The sequence below is a fragment of the Toxorhynchites rutilus genome, chromosome 3, assembly GCF_029784135.1.
Source record: "Toxorhynchites rutilus septentrionalis strain SRP chromosome 3, ASM2978413v1, whole genome shotgun sequence".
NCBI lineage: Eukaryota > Metazoa > Arthropoda > Insecta > Diptera > Culicidae > Toxorhynchites > Toxorhynchites rutilus.
In genome coordinates, this window is record NC_073746.1 from 121,598,211 (window position 1) to 121,614,272 (window position 16,062).

General features: G+C 38.1%; 1 protein-coding gene across 3 annotated transcripts; it reads right to left on the reverse strand.

Moving 5' to 3' along the window:
* On the reverse strand, nucleotides 1-11,660 carry LOC129779572 (protein mitoshell). Of its 3 annotated transcripts, none has more exons than XM_055787130.1 (7): nucleotides 11,397-11,660; nucleotides 11,253-11,333; nucleotides 11,016-11,181; nucleotides 10,811-10,957; nucleotides 9,531-10,680; nucleotides 4,142-4,285; nucleotides 1-4,077 (listed from the first exon to the last, which is right to left on the reverse strand). In XM_055787130.1, exons 1-7 carry the CDS (start codon nucleotides 11,446-11,448, stop codon nucleotides 3,898-3,900), a joined length of 1,920 nt encoding a protein of 639 aa, XP_055643105.1. In that variant the 5' UTR covers nucleotides 11,449-11,660; the 3' UTR covers nucleotides 1-3,897. The 3 variants fall into 3 exon arrangements, with proteins under 3 accessions (XP_055643105.1, XP_055643104.1, XP_055643102.1); XM_055787129.1 differs by having other exon boundaries at nucleotides 10,811-10,948; nucleotides 11,253-11,342; XM_055787127.1 differs by having other exon boundaries at nucleotides 11,253-11,342.
* Nucleotides 11,661-16,062: the final 4,402 nt, after the last annotated feature.

Here is a 16,062-nt window from a genome sequence, read left to right on the forward strand (position 1 = left end):
AAAGAGGAAGGTGCGAGCATACGGGCTTGGGCTCGAAGTATGAATAAAAAGAAAATGCCAAAAGTTGTTTAATAGTTTTTATTTTACTGTCTAAAATTTTCAAAAGGATCGGTCTACTGGGCGAATTTCTACAGCGTTTTTTCCGTGATGCAATTTGATGTGACACACCCTTTATGTCGGATTTTCTCTTTATTTTGCTCCATATTTGCGACACTATAACTCACGAACGACTTAACCAAACAAAACACTGTCAAGGACTATATTATAGCGCGCAAATATACCTTTCCAACAAGCTATAGTATGACTCGATACAATGAATACAACTAGAACTACGCGCTTACAACGACACCTCGCGGAAATACCGCAGGACTTTTTTGACAGCCTAATATAATCTTAATTTTCTTCGAATTTCTTCTGATGTCATATTTAAAGAAACAACATTTTGCAGCACGTTGATCGGTTCATGCTGGGTGTAGTTTATGTTCCTCAGGGGTGGATCAAACATCCTCCGTCGACGGAGAGAAACGGGACTGGTGTTAAAACGAATCCTGTCGTAGAGACGCGGTCTTATGACCCGTCCGTTCAGTACGTTGCAAGAAAATGTTATGTCTGCAACTTTTGTCCCTGTTGCTAATGGTATCCAGATCTACTAAACAGCAGAGATCTTTATATGGTGGCCGGTGTTCTTCGCTCCATCCCAGATTTCTCAGCGCAAAATTCAAAAACTTCTTTTGAATATTTTCATGCCTTTGTAGATCGTACTGCGGTCGCTACACCACACTTGCAAAGTCGAGTTTGGACCGTACAAAACAGGTGTAAATTTTTAGTGAGTGCGAATAGTTTCAGCGCTTCTTTGACGATTTGCTCTATGTGGCAATTAAACGAAAGAGATCGATCCATCATCACGCCTAAGCAGTCATCAGAATGCAACCCGGTGCTGATGTGTAACAAGATTTTTGTACCCAGTTGAGCTCCCACTCCTTGTGTACACTTGCGCTCTGGCGAATTAGAACGCTCCGAAACACAGATGAAATGTTTTGTTGTCAGCGCCGTTTTTGCGCCCAGTTTTACGCTGAATTTTGTGCCGTGCTTGCGCCGTATTTCTATACTGCGCGCTTGAATCTGGATTGCTCTCTCTGTTGAGATGTTTCGCTTCACACAAGCGTATACGGTTCAAATGGGGGCGCGCTGTTTTTTTTTATCCAAAATATATATTTTTATTAAGGCTCATATGGCGTCAACCTGACGGGGCCGGGAGTTCAATATTTCGACAATGTTTGCCTTATAACTATGTTAGTAATATGTAACCGATTACTCGCGGTTGGCTCGAGGTTAGTATTACAAGTGTTTTCGTAATTGTGATGTTGCTGTCTTCAATGATCTGTACCTGTGCCCGACACGGGATACTTCCTATTGGGATGCAGCTGACCATTAATCAGCAACGCCTCCCTAGACTGTACCCCATATATAGCGTGGTGCGTCTTCTCGACTCGAGGAATCCAGGATAGAATGGTCACTAGCCGGCGCAATCATCAGCTCGTGTAGAGTTGTCATGAGCGGTACAACCTTTGGCTTTTGTTGAATCATCAGTGGACTGCACATCCTTTGGCCCGTGTATCTGTAAAGAGTGTGTGTATGTATTGCCGCGACTAAGTAAAAGTTTATAGATCGGATAGGAGGGATACGAAACAGGGACACAAAGAAGGAAACATCATTAAACGTTGACATCGGCGTTTCTGAGGAACAGGTATAGATGAAGCAGAAGATCAGGATCACGGCTACCTAAGATATCCCGGACGGGGGCGGGGGCGCTCTGTTGTTTTTATACTTTGTTTAGAACGAGCGAAGACAAAGCGGGTGCTTGAATTTGATGTGTATGTGTGTGTGTATAGAATGAGGTGCGCATCACACAAGTGAGAAGAAATGTTTAGTATCTGAGTTCTGCGCCGGGTACATTTTGCGCTGTCGTGCTTATGAATTTTGTGCACTTCGCACCAAGAGAGAATACGTGTTTAATTTGAAGGCGCGCTGATGAAAATTAAACTCAAGCGCAGCGCTGCGTTTGTTCTCTGAAGACTGCGCCTAAGTCACGAACATTCTCTACTTGTTGTAGATTCGAACCTCCCAGCCTATAGGCGAAGCTTTTCGACTGAGCTCTCCTTGAAAAGGTCATAACGGAACATTTGATGGAGTTTACGTTCAATCCGTTGTTCTCGACGAAACTCTCAAAATTGTTCAAATCCTGCTGAAGCAGATGACAGTCAGCGATGTGTTTCAGTGACTGGAAAATCTTTACATTAACCATGTAAATAAGCACTACTGTGTTGGTCAAGAATTATGGAAGTCTATTCATGACCATGACAAACAGTATAGGCCCCAAATGACTTCCTTGTAGAACTCCTGAGTCAACACCAAAAGACCTAGATGAATTGTTGTACACTTTCACATATTGCGTTCTGCTCTCCAGATACGTCCTAATCCATTCGAACATTTTACCGTGAATGCTGAAATCAGCCACTGTGCGCATTATGCTATTTATCCCTACCACATCGAAAGCCTTGCTCATGTCTGTATAAATAGTCCACCTGATACCCTTTGGATATATTATCCGTGCCGATAAGGCAAAACTCGCATAGGCGCGTGACAACTGACTTTCCTTTCAAAAAATCATGCTGTGTTGCTGAAACACGGCCGGCAATACGTAAAGGTGGGAGTAAACAAGTCGCTCAAATAATTTAGACATCGCAGACTCGATAGCAACGCCCCGGTAGATTTCAGCATCCAAGCGAGGGCCCTTCTGATGGATTGGAGTAATATGGGAAATTTCCCACAACGGCGGGAAGTAACCGGACGAAAGTGAAGAATTGAATAAAGTAGTCAGGGGTTCAACAAGCTCTTCCATGAATTCCTTTAGATATTTTGCGGGGAGTATGTCTGGTCCTGCTGACTTACCCGAGTCTAGGTTCGATTGCATTTTATTTTCATTGAGGATCGCAACAAGTTGAAATAACGAATTTTCTCTCTTTGTTGAAATATCTACCCGATATTGGAATTTAGGTATTTGAAAGTTCGTTCAGAGTCATTTATATCCTTTCTTCTCCTCGAAGTTTTAGCATTTTATATAAGAATGGTATTCATGTAGCTCAACGTAAACAAATGCACCCTAGTAAACGTGTAAACTTTCATTATATCAAGTGACATACTTTTTATCGTCTTGACTATCATAGTGCGCTGACTTGCAACATGCTTTGGACGCCAAAACACTCTAACAAACTATTAGTTTTGTCGGTTTATGTTTTGCTGCACGTCGTTGTGTGGTAATGTTGCAATGGTCGTCATAGTAGCACAAATATATGCAGTGACAGTGACAAACTGCAGCTCTGTTCATGACGAGTTTATTTTTTCCAATTTTTAGGGGTACTCGTTAATAAATACTTATTATAAACTGCTCACAAACCAATCCGGAAGCTGAATCCTATCATCCAAACTATTTTTATTTTATTTTCGGGTACCGTTATTTCTACCTAATTTTGAATTATGATTTGTCAAAATAAACAACTATCTATCTAAGTTGATCGCAACATTCATTTGGGGTTACTAATTAGTTAATCGTACTTGATTTTGAACTATGGTATGACGGAACAATTACGGAATTCATAAATCTATCTAAGTTCGTCGTAACATTCTTTTTGGCTCATTAGCTAACAAATTTTTATTCTAAAACAACCTTCAAACTTTCGATTTTGAATAATCGGCTGAAACTTTGATGCGCTTTTAAAATTGCATTTTTTTACTTGTTATAACATCACAGAGCAGCATAATCAATTTTGTTAAAAGCACTAACGTATTTTTTAAAAACTTGTGGAGAAGAAAGCTGAATACTTAATAAATAAAAACTTAAGACTTGGTTGAGCCGCTATTGCTATCGCTGTGATTACTATCTGTACTGACATTTGGAGACGTCTGGCCAGGATTACGGTTGAAACCATCACAATCAAACATTTTATCGTTAAGAATATCCTCCAGATTGCGTTCAAATTCATCAGCCGTTTCTCTCATCAATGGGTGGGAATTTTTCTGTAGGGAATCAAATGTCAACAGTTGGTTGGTGTCGCTTTCACCCATTTTTTTGACCAATTACCTCCAAATAGCGACGGGCGGCCCGCACAATCTGACGAAGGGCGTTCACGATATCATGGATGCTCTGATACCCTCCGATCTGCGTTTTTGAGATGATTGTCTTGATGTCCACGAAATTGGGGTTGATTGTGAGAAAATCGGGAAACTGTGAAGAGAAAAAAAAACAGCGTTACATCATACCCAGGAGTTATTTGACTTACATAACAAGTATTAGAAGATGGGTGAGAACGTACCACGCGTATCCTTGCCATCAATTTCTACTCTCTTTCCTAGCAGTATGAGAGTGAGAGAAGGTGGGAGATAAGAGAGGAATTGGAATGAACAATGCTCGAAAAATACAAAAGCGCATGTTCATCGATAATATGTTACAACAGGTCTGACAAGGACAACTGGGCTATTCAAAATGAACCAACAGTGATGACGTCATACTGTGTTGATAATACTGTAGAAAAGTGAAGGATTATATAACTACTAAACACTGGTAATGATAGTGTCAGTTTAGCCCGCTAAACGATTAATTTCGATTTCGTCATGGGACCACTGATAATAACACCAGCAGGGTTGCACCTGAATAGCCTCAGGTCAGAGTAGGGGAACCCGCACCGTTTAAAGATTCTGAGTGTTATTGTTCCTCTAATCTCGAAGGGGAAGGAAAAGGGGCATTGTGATTCGTCTCATCTTGGATCACGGCGAGAGATGCCGGAGGTTGTCCGATGATATCCCTCACCGCGAACTTTTTCCTTTATTCAAAAGGACTAAAAGGACTATATGATATTAGAGGAGAGTGATCCTTAGGTGCACCCAAAACTAGTTCATTTTATCCACATAATTGTTAGCTAACTTCATAACATAATCTCATCAGCAAAAGTCGAGCTCGTTGTTGCTATCGTTTACTCGACGAGCGAGCAGTCTTCCGACAAACACTTACACATGTCCACCCGATGTGAAAATTACATGTCTTTGTTTGAATTCAAACATGATTTTCGCTAGTGTTGAATGTCTATCCCAAACGCGAACAATGATACACAAACATAAACATTGTAAACAAACACGATGTTCATAATTCACGAACATCATGTACAAACATATCACCCGATGTCGCAGTATTCATTGCTTTCGTTTCGTTTCTTTTCACGCACGGAAAGAAATTATTCATCCTAAAATATTTCTTCGTAGAATACTTTTTCACAGAAACGAACTTGAAATTTAGTTCGCATTACAAAAATTGCATGAACTAAGAGGCTATGAGTTCATGCACATTTTGCAAGTCTGATTATATAATCATTGGTTTCGTGCAAAGAAAACATTCTCTGAATAGAAAGAAGTTTCTATGAGATTTTTTTGCGTGCATGTTGCCAATTGAAGTCTGGGGAAGCGACTGCACCATTGTCATGATAAATGCTTCCCTTCCCTTTTCATATCAACGCACCAACACACCGTGTGTTGAGTGGTGGTGGTGTGCTGTCTAATTCGCTTCTTTTACTCTACACACTGCTGTTGCTTGGGATGAAAATGCGAGAGAAACTGAACATCATGTTTGAACATCATGGGAAACAAACATGACACATTCTTAAACAACGGGTACAAAAAATAATGTTTGTCTGCAAACATAAAACTGCGAGAGTAGGGAGAACACTGTTCGTCTCGTACCCAGTGTTCAATGTGAAACACGGAAGACTGCGAGCGAGTGTCGTTTTCGCGCTTAATGCTGAGTTGATCGTTATGTTTAATATTAGCACTTTATGTTAGATTAACCCCTTTGTTTAATAATAGCGCTACGCGCTTCGTTTTTCAGGCCGGTATCCACCACATTCGGAATACTCTCAGATCGAACAAACCACGAGCTACATCAGCTGCAGAGAAAACCACCAATTTTCAAAAATCGAGCGATTACGATGACCTAGGCCTGTTGTAAGAATGAAAGACACCAATCCTGTGATAATGGAAGTACAAATCGAACGAACGAACGGTTTTTTTCAAATCCTGTTCTTTAGTTTTCTCGCCTTTCATTCACCCAATTTAAGCTCATCAAACAAAGGATATTATGATCATTTATGTTGCCAATAAAAATGACTGGAACCGGTCAACTGGTTCCGGAATATGGCCGAAACGTGTTCCGGTAATAATATGATTCCGGTAATATGGCATGATTAAAGCAGTGCTTAGAACCGTACTATACTCATCATGTGATACCTCTAATTACTCGGGATTTAAAAGCTAGTCCATTGGTGGTCATATCTAGTGTCTAGGTCGTCATAGGCCACATGCAGACCTGTTCTGGTTGCGTTCCGAATACTCAAGGGGTGGCTATTCTAATATTGAACCTCTAACAACTTGGAATCCAAAAAGTAGTCAATTTCTGGCTTTATCAGCATGTGCCTCTAACCAACCTCTAACTAAGAGACGAATGAACTCTCAGAGTTTAAAGTCTCTCTAATTCAATACCTTCCTTCCCCCAACCTCTAACTCGAAGAGTTTGTCCTCAGCCCAATCAATTACCCGGGCCAGTTCTTGAGCGGAACAAAAAATAAATAAAAACACATACACACGAATGAATTACGTTACGAGTCGGGTTGCGGTAAATAATTTTTCTTCTCGACAACGACAAACAATCGAAATGCACCGATGCACACAATTTTTCTATCCGAATCGGTGTAAAGCAAACACAAACAGAACACAAAAAAACCGGAGAGAAACTTTATCTGACACTTGATATGACTTGATTTACACTTGCTCTCGAACAGTGGGTAACAGTGGGTGGTTCCTTCAGAGATTTCCGAAAATTTTTAATTGTCATGTTTGTTTGGGATATTTTTGGTTGGAATATGTGTAATATTTTTATGGGACCCCCTTCCCATTCCAGAGGAGAAGAAATAGAAACATAGAAACGTTTCGTGCCCCGTAAAACCTTCACAAATTTGGGTCTATTTGCTTGATTAGTTTTCGAGTTATGCAGAAATTTGTGTTTCATTTGTATGACAGCCCACCCTTAGAGAGCGGGAGATGTGTCTAACCAAAAAAAAATTATTGCATCCTAAAACCTCCACATGCCAAATTTGGTTTCGTTTGCTTGATTAATTCTCGAGTAATGCAGAAATTTGTGTATCATTTGTATGGCAGCCCCCCTTAGAGACGGAGATGGAGAGTCTAACCAGCATAGAAACATTTATTGCACCCTAAAACCTCCATATGCCAAATTTGGTTTCATTTGCTTAATTAATTCTCGAGTAATTCCGAAATTTGTGTTTCATTTGTATGGCAGCCCCTCCTTATGAGTTTTGAAAAAGGTAATTTTGGAAGAAAAGACAAAAAACTATTTTTCGGACCTGAGTCTAGGCATGCTAATTCGAAAGAGGGCAATTTACAATTTAAAATTGTTGTAGGTGGCGACACCATGAATAACATTAAATAAATGATTCGTTTGACATTTGACGTGACGGTGCTGGTGCAAGCATTGACTGCATGCGTGAATTGGTGGAGATGTTGACGGAACGTGGACGTTCTTTTCCGTAACGTTCTATGCGCACATTATATGGCAAAAGAAATCTCAATTCAGTACTAATAAGAATGACGCAAGGAACAGTTGAGATGGCAAATTCCGTTCCGAACGCTAGTACTGTTATATAAATGTAAATCGATTCGAACGGTCGATACGATCCCTATCCCTTTCACACCGAGCAAAATTTCGTATTTCGAGAAACTCTCACACCGAGGTCGTCTTATCGAGTCGAGTTTTTGCTCGAACTTCATGTGTTACAAATTGCATATTTTGAAGCGTTCCTGAAATATTTCCCAAAGCAAAATATCAGGGATGCAAAACAAGTAATGGGATTCAACAAGTGAACATAAATACAGCAATCATTCGATAACTTAACCAGGAGCGCATTACACGGTAGCCCTTTTCAGGCAGGTGGCAGCTATATTGTCACCAATATTTTACGCTAGCCGGGTAGTGGCAACCATATTGCCACCATTTTTTTAAATTGTTTGGCGCATTGAAAAAAAACTGTTTTGTGTATTTTTGCATGAAAATATGTCGTTGTATTGTAGTTTGCGTTAATAACATGCCTAGTACTCACGGCCCATTAATTGGTCAAATGAACACGAACTGTCACAGAACAGATAGCGACGAAAGGGTCTGAATGACTTTTGATTTATGTTGACAGAAAAACTGCTGGAAGAAGCAAAAACTCATTTCTAATTGAATGCGAAGGCCGATGTCTTCATAGTTCCCTGACTACCCTGAATTGAATATGACCGCTGGAATATTTATCACATCGGATATGCACCAATACACTAGGGTAAATGATCTTGGTTTGTCCAATTTGGGGTGTTTTTACGCAACTAGTAAATGCAAATCGATTTTTCTTCATGAAAATCACATATAATCGATACGAGTTTGGGTTTGTTGGAAAGCCTCATGTTTCTAGTTGCTAATACTACCATAAGGTGTTGAAATTATTCCAATTTTTATGCTTTTAACGATTTTCCTCAAAGAGGAATTATGATCATGGTTTGACCACCTCTGATCATGGTTTGTCCAAAAAATGATCATGGTTTGTCCGGCTTTAGAAATCACAATTTTTGAATGAAAACATTCGAATTCTCAAGTATATGTTGCATTTATCATTGCTTGAGTTTACTGTCATCATATTGATCCATTCATAATTTAGGCTTTCTTCAGAATATCGCATTTTCTTGGGCATTTTAAAAGTGTTCACCTCAGACACTCAACATAGAGTAACTTTATTTCTGCTATACGCGAAGGACACAATAAACAAACTGCAACGCGCCAAGCGGTTGCCATAAAAATCATGTGGACAAAACAACACTATTGAATTGGACAACTCATGATCAGAATTGAGTTCATTAAAATACGTTAATTCAATGGTTTAACTATGTAAATCTGATACAAATGGTGTGCAAGAATCATGTTTACAATATTTGAAGGTGTTATAATCCAGAAATGATCTGAATACGTGCCGAATAATCATCTGTTGGTTGATTAAAAGTTAGCTCAAGTGAGGGGCGCATTGACACCAATAAAATGTGGATCTTATAATCCTTTAAAACATGTGAATCTGTAAAAATATACCATATAACTACTGTAAATCATGAAGAGGACAATATTATTTATATGTTTTGAAATATTCGAATACCTAATTTGACACAGGTGCACTGAACTAGAGCATTCAAAACAGTGGACAAACCATGATCACATTTTCGACTGGACAAACCAAAATCATTTACCTTATCAACAATTTGCAAACTATGTCAACATTACAATACTGATATTTTAATATAATCATTGATAATAACAATATTCAAATTGATTTCAGTGGACAGCTACAAGAATGCAAATTAAAAAATAGAGAAAAAAAGTCACTTACATAATTTTTCGTAAACTGTGCATTCAGAAAGTATTTGGTTTCATTGAAGCTGAACACTTTCTGCAACAAAAAATGAATTTTCGCCACCGTTTCACTATCGTAGCTATATCGTATAATCGCGTCGTTGAAAAAATCCAATTGCAACCGGGAACCCAGTGCAATATTCGTAGCCTCGTTTGCTCTGTGGATACTATCGTCAGCATCATGACGAACGTTGCAAAGAGCTTCTAGAATATCTGGCCTATCGTGGGGAATGGGATTCTTCAAAATTTTCGGTGTCGATGTAAACGGTATCTTAGTAGCGCCCATGTTTGTGTTAGGACCAAAAGTGAGCGGCTTCTTCGCGGTTTCGTAGATACCTGTTTTCAAATAAGCACCATTCTCGTTGTGTTTTATTTGAGGTTGCTCACAATCATTAACCGTCGAAGATGGATAGCTTTTTGTGCTGTCATAGACGATATTGCTACGGTCCGAGAGATCACTGCTGCTGGCATTACCAGAAGAGGAAGCCACTTTAATATCCGACGAATTCGGTATTATGTCTTTCAGGTATTCATACAACTCATGAATGCTACGCTCCTTCTCTTCATCTGTTTTAGACCGACGGTTTCCTGCTGTCTTTGAGGATGACTCTTTGTGTGCTCCATTAGTACGCTGATTCTGCTCTAGCAAGTCCAAGTTCCCAAACGATTTAATCAAACTATCCACGAAATCGATAGTCGAGTCTTGCCATTTTAAAAAATTTTCCAAAAAATCTGGGCTAAATTCTTTCTGCATCCGTTCCAAACCTTCGGGAGTGTTGTAAACATAGCCCTTGATGATAATCCAAGCATTCATAATACGCGTAAAAACAAAAATAAAATCCTTCACGGCCCAGGCCACTCCCTGCGAGTTAATATTGGCTAGAACATTGTCCGGTCGGATAAGGTCCTGCTTCATACGAGCGCAAAGGCTATCGATCTTTTTAAAGCATGGACGTTTTTGGTGACTATGTGCCAATTGCTCAGCCATCTCACAGCCCTGCATAGCCATGTCGATTAACACGGCAACTTTTTCCTGATTCAATGGTATTCCACCAGCTCCACCAAAGCGCATCCCACGGTGAGAGTCTTGCAAAAACGGAATCGTACCAGCACTGGCTATGTTATCACTTGAAATGAAAATTACATTAATATATGGGGATTTATCTATCAATAACCAAATTATGCTTAAGCAAAAAGTGTGAAATGTAACTGAATTATGTCAACTAAATGTTTCTGTTCAACACCCGCACTTCTTACCCGTCTTTTTTCGTCGAACCCGGCTTCCTGTTCTCAATGAGTGGCTCATTTAGTTTCATCCTGTTCTGGCCAGTCTTTCCAACACTTCTCGGCAAACCTACTTTCTGCTCGTTCCTGTAATTCATTTGCGGAAAGTATCTGTAGAACCTAGGAACGAAAATAAGATACATTGCAAATGCGAGATAACATTCAAACATGAACGTACATGTTTTCATCGAATGTCTGCGGTTGCGTTAGATTTCCATTAATCGGCTGATAGAACACCGGAATGGTTACTGGCGCAGGCGGAGGGGGAGGAGGAAAAACGGAATATCCCGGATGAACCAACGTTGTCAGCATGTGTCCATATTGCAACACGGTATATGGTAAATCTACACATTGTGGAGCGGAAAAACATACATTAAGTTTTTCTCTTACGGATTCGAACAATGAACAAACGAACCAGATGGATTGAAAAATCTCTCCAGAGGTGACGGAACGGGTGAAGTTGTTGGTGACATTCTCACGTTTCCCATGGTGACGACTGCAGATCCTAATAATTATTTTGTTACATGGAAAATTCAACATAAGTAACCAGTGATCTTACGATTTCTAGATAGTTCCGATCCGGGAGCCTTGTTGAAGCTTTCTTCTGTCATTCTTCCGAATATATCCAGCACTCGAACCGACTGTTCTATTCAAATTTTTTTCTTCCTTTGTTCTTTTGTAACGGTTCTATAGACTATTAAGCAGGAAATAGTTAAAACAGTAGAAAGCAGCCCAGTCACTTCAAAGGACTAGAGCAGACTGAGAAAAATTTCTCATCAGCTGATCGCAAACGAAATGAAACATGCAGAAGGGACTACTATGCGTAGAATTTCAAATTTTACACATGGTTGCTCCGGTTTTCTTTTTAGCCTTCAAAATACTACTGTCCAAGATGTATATTATGGTAGGTGCAGTACTCTCTTCAAGTGGCAAGCAATGTGGATCTATGGTACAAGGTAAGGCACATAGAAGTATATGCTAAGGTGGGTCAACTTGCTAAAAACACTCTTCAGCCATCTTGGAAGTCTACTTTAAACCTAAGACAAGACCAGACAACTGGCTTCTTACTCTTCTTCGTCGTCCAAAAACGAAGCCATGACATGAAGATGCCAGAGCTGCCAAACATTATAAAATATCGGATTTTTCAAATTTCTATTTTAATGAATCGTAACATTTGGTTGGTGCGAATTCAATGATTATTGCATATTTTCAAATAGACAATCTCAAAAATATGCTTTAAAAGGATAAAATAAGTCTTTTAAATACCCATATCTATAATATAATCGTTTCCAAAACAAATTTGGGATTTTTTTTTAGCAAATAAATCTAATCTGACAACCGTTACAGCGTTATGCAGATTCTCATTGTCTGAACCAAAACATTCTATCTTATTATATGAGCAGGAATACAACCAAAACAACGTTAGGAAGCCATTTTATTCATACAAAACGTAATTCAAAAATAAAAATGAAGTGTAAAGCCTTAAATTGTGAGCGAAGGACGGATACTCATCCTGAGTATAAATTTTATCGGTTCCCTCAAGACAAAAATATTCGGAAAGAATGGATTCGATTTTGCGTGAACAGTGAATTAGAAGTTCCATTCTTTGAAATCAAATCAAGCACAAGAATATGTAGCGTAAGTATTAAAAACTAATTCTAAAACATATCCTAATACTAGTATATATACAGGCTCATTTTGTTGATGGGAAATACAATGAAAATGGAGTTACGAAAATTCCGACCTTAGCTGCATCCGCGAATGAGGAATGGGAAGAGATACAAAGTATTGAGAACAATTATGATTTGGTTGACGTATATGAAGGAGATAAACAACTACAGGAAGAAATATTTCGTTTGAAACATCAAATTTCCAAGCTGAAAAGGTAGTGTGTCAAAAAATATGTTATTTTCTAATATTTTATATTGATGTAACCGTTAATAGAATTGTAAAACAATGGAAGAAAAAATGCGGATATCTGACCTCGAGAATTCGTGGAAAACAACCCTTGAAGAAGCTTTTCAGAGAAGATCAAATTAAGCTATTAACAGGAGAGGTTAAAAACACAACCTAGATTGTATCAACCGTCTCTTTTTTTCATATTTGCGAGCTACAGCTTCTAACTCTCCCATCTGCATAGTGAATGATGAGACTTTTAATTTCTTCTTAGCAATGGAAATTCTATTCCGAAATATGAAATCGCATTTGGAACCTAACGAAGCTGATTTGCCGAAGAAAATGGCAGGAGAAATGTATGTTTTGCCATCCACTTTATTCCATTGTGAAAAAACAAGGAATGACATTATAAAAAAATTTATATCTTTTCGTTTAAAAAGCGGAGAAAACAAAAAAACAAGGAAACGAAAATTTGATAGCAGGAGCATGGCATGGTAGAAATAAAATATATTAGTATCAGAAACCAAATAGATTATTATTAAACTAAACTTATGTCCATTTCCATTTTAGTGTTGTCCGAAAACTCATTTTTTCCACTTTTTCCCAAAAATGACTTTTTTTCAAAAAATCATAACTTTTGAACCTCTGAACCGATTCAGATGATCAATAAATCTAATTGAAGCCAATGAGGTAGATTTTTAATAGAAAAAATATTGAAAAAAGTATTGAACTTGGAAAGAGGGTTCTAGAGAGGTGTTTTTTTCGTTTTAGAGTCATTTTTTTGTAAATTTAACATGTTTTAAGTCTTCGTTCAATATTCTTATGTGACTAGACTAGACCTATGCGACTAGAATCCTATCTTTCCGGTAAGTGTGATATTTTTTCAAAAAAGATTGGCTTATTGGCTTCAATTTAATATGTCGATCATCTCAATCAGTTCAGTAGTTCAAATGTAATAAATTTTTGCAAAAAATTATTTTTGGATAAGAGTGGAAAAATGATTTTACGGACGACCGGTTAACTTTGAAAAGTCACTCAAAAACACAAAAAAGCCTATCTGATATCGAGATATGTTATGTAATAAATCCTCAGCTTTCAAGAAAAAACATAAAATATAAAAACATAAAAACAAAAAACATAAAAATAACAAAAAACAACTACAATCAATAGTTACGAAAACAAAATTCGATTTCTTAGCAAGCCTAATATTTTTCCAAAAAAGATTAATTGGCTTCAATTTGATATATCGATCATCTAAATCGGTTCAGTGATTCAAAAGTTATGAATTTTTAAAAAAGGCACTTTTAGGAAAAAGTTAAAAAAAAAATTTTTCGGACCACCCTAAAATAAGAAAAGGTCACCTTAACGAAAAAATAAAAAATACGGGTCTAATATTTTGCAATAAAGAAAGAAACTACCACTTTTCATGGAAATCTGAGGAGCACTATATCGGTTTGACATGAAATGGATGTATATATATATATATATATATATATATGTATATATATATATATATATATATATATATATATATATATATATATATATATATATATATATATATATATATATATATATATATATATATATATATATATATATATATATATATATATATATATATATATATATATATATATATATATATATATATATAATTTTTCAATTCAATCAAAATATAGTAACAAAATAATTAGGTAAAACGTGTATACAATTCCTTCACATTTCCTCTAAACTAAGTATCGTAATATCAATTAAATTCATTTTTTTTCTAAATTCAATACAAACCCAACGTAATTTATTTTTATTGGCAACACTGGAAAAATCGACTTTGTTTACAAAATTTATCGAAATCGACCAATCAGAAATCAGAACGACTGACAGAAATTTGGTCCGTATCTGACAGAAACTTGGTCCGTAAAAGACCCCCTATTGTCTGATCTTATCTTAGCTTTAAACAAAACACAATACTCTAGTGCCGAAGCTCGCTCCTAATCAGTCTGTGTCTTTCACGCTTTAAGCAAATAATTCCCCTTCTGCTTTCTTCCGTACTGTTATCATATACCGCTCCCCTAACCAGCTTAGTGACGAAATGGCCGTATCTTAGGATATACCAAGGCACCTAGAAGTATATCATAAGGTGAGGCCGTTTCGTTACTAAGTTGGTTACGGGAGCGGTATATGAAAACAGTACGGAAGAAAGCAGAAAGGGGATTATTTGCTTGAAGGGTGATAGAGACAGACTGATCAGGAGCGAGCTTCGGCACTATCGTATTGTGTTTTGTTTACAAACAAGCTTATTTCTTTCATTAGAACAACTGAAAACATGAAAGGGTTTTCACAAAAAATGTTTGATGCCAAATGTTTTCAAGTTGCACGAAAGGTCGAGATCTACTGTCATCTCGAAATTTATATTGAAATTGATGGAAGTTTATTTGAAATACGTTTGTACAACTTGAGAGCTAGTTTGGGAATGCCATGAAAATTTTCTCCACGAGCGCTTGACAGCTTCTCAAGGCCTACTTCGCAAGGCCTACTTCTTCACCCCCTCTCGATTGTGGAGTCCTATAATCCGCCGGAGATCCTCGAATCTTCCAACGTCCAACATCTTGGTAAAAATGTCCGCCAACTGATGTTCAGTCCGAACATGTTCTACTCGTATACGTCCTGCTGCAATGTGATCCCGAATGAAATGGTGTTTGATATCGATGTGCTTTGCTCGTTTGCACTCCAGGTTCTGAGCCATCCCAATGCAGCCACGGTTGTCTTTGTATATAGGTATCGGTTTCGTAATCTTTACATCAAGGTCGCCCAAGAGTCCAGTCAACCAAATTGCTTCTGTCACACCAGCACTCAACGCAACGTATTCGGCTTCGCTGGAGGAGGTAGCCACGGTTGTTTGCTTCTTGCTTGGCCATGAGACCGCGTTGCCATAAACTTGGAATACGAATCCGCTCACCGATTTCCTATCCACAGTATCCGTCGCCCAGTCCGAGTCAGTGAATCCAACTAATGGCTCCACGTCCTTGCCACGAGAGAACTCCAGAAACATGTCCTTCGTACCTTTCATGTAACGTACCACTCGTTTTAGGGCTGTCCAGTGTAGTTGTTCCGGTTCTTGCTGAAATCGTCCAAGGTATCCAACTGGGAAACAAATGTCCGGCCGAGTGGACATCATAACGTACATTAAGCTGCCTAGAACTTCTCGGTACGGTTCATCAACGGTTCCAGTATTACTGCAAGTCAGCTGTAATCCTTTTTCCACGGGTGTTCTTGTTGGGTTGCAATCATTCATACCAAATTTCTTCAGCACTTTTTCAATGCTTGCT

What these genes read in the sequence shown, in the direction of transcription:
- LOC129779572 (XM_055787127.1), bottom strand. Translation starts at nt 11,448, where the DNA reads ATGACAGAAGAAAGCTTCAACAAGGCTCCCGGATCGGAACTATCTAGA. An exon ending in CAGACATTCGATGAAAACAT is followed by an intron (nt 10,958 to 11,015) that starts GTACGTTCATGT and finishes TTTCGTTCCTAG; the next exon opens with GTTCTACAGATACTTTCCGC. An exon ending in CCGCCCGTCGCTATTTGGAG is followed by an intron (nt 4,078 to 4,141) that starts GTAATTGGTCAA and finishes GATTCCCTACAG; the next exon opens with AAAAATTCCCACCCATTGAT.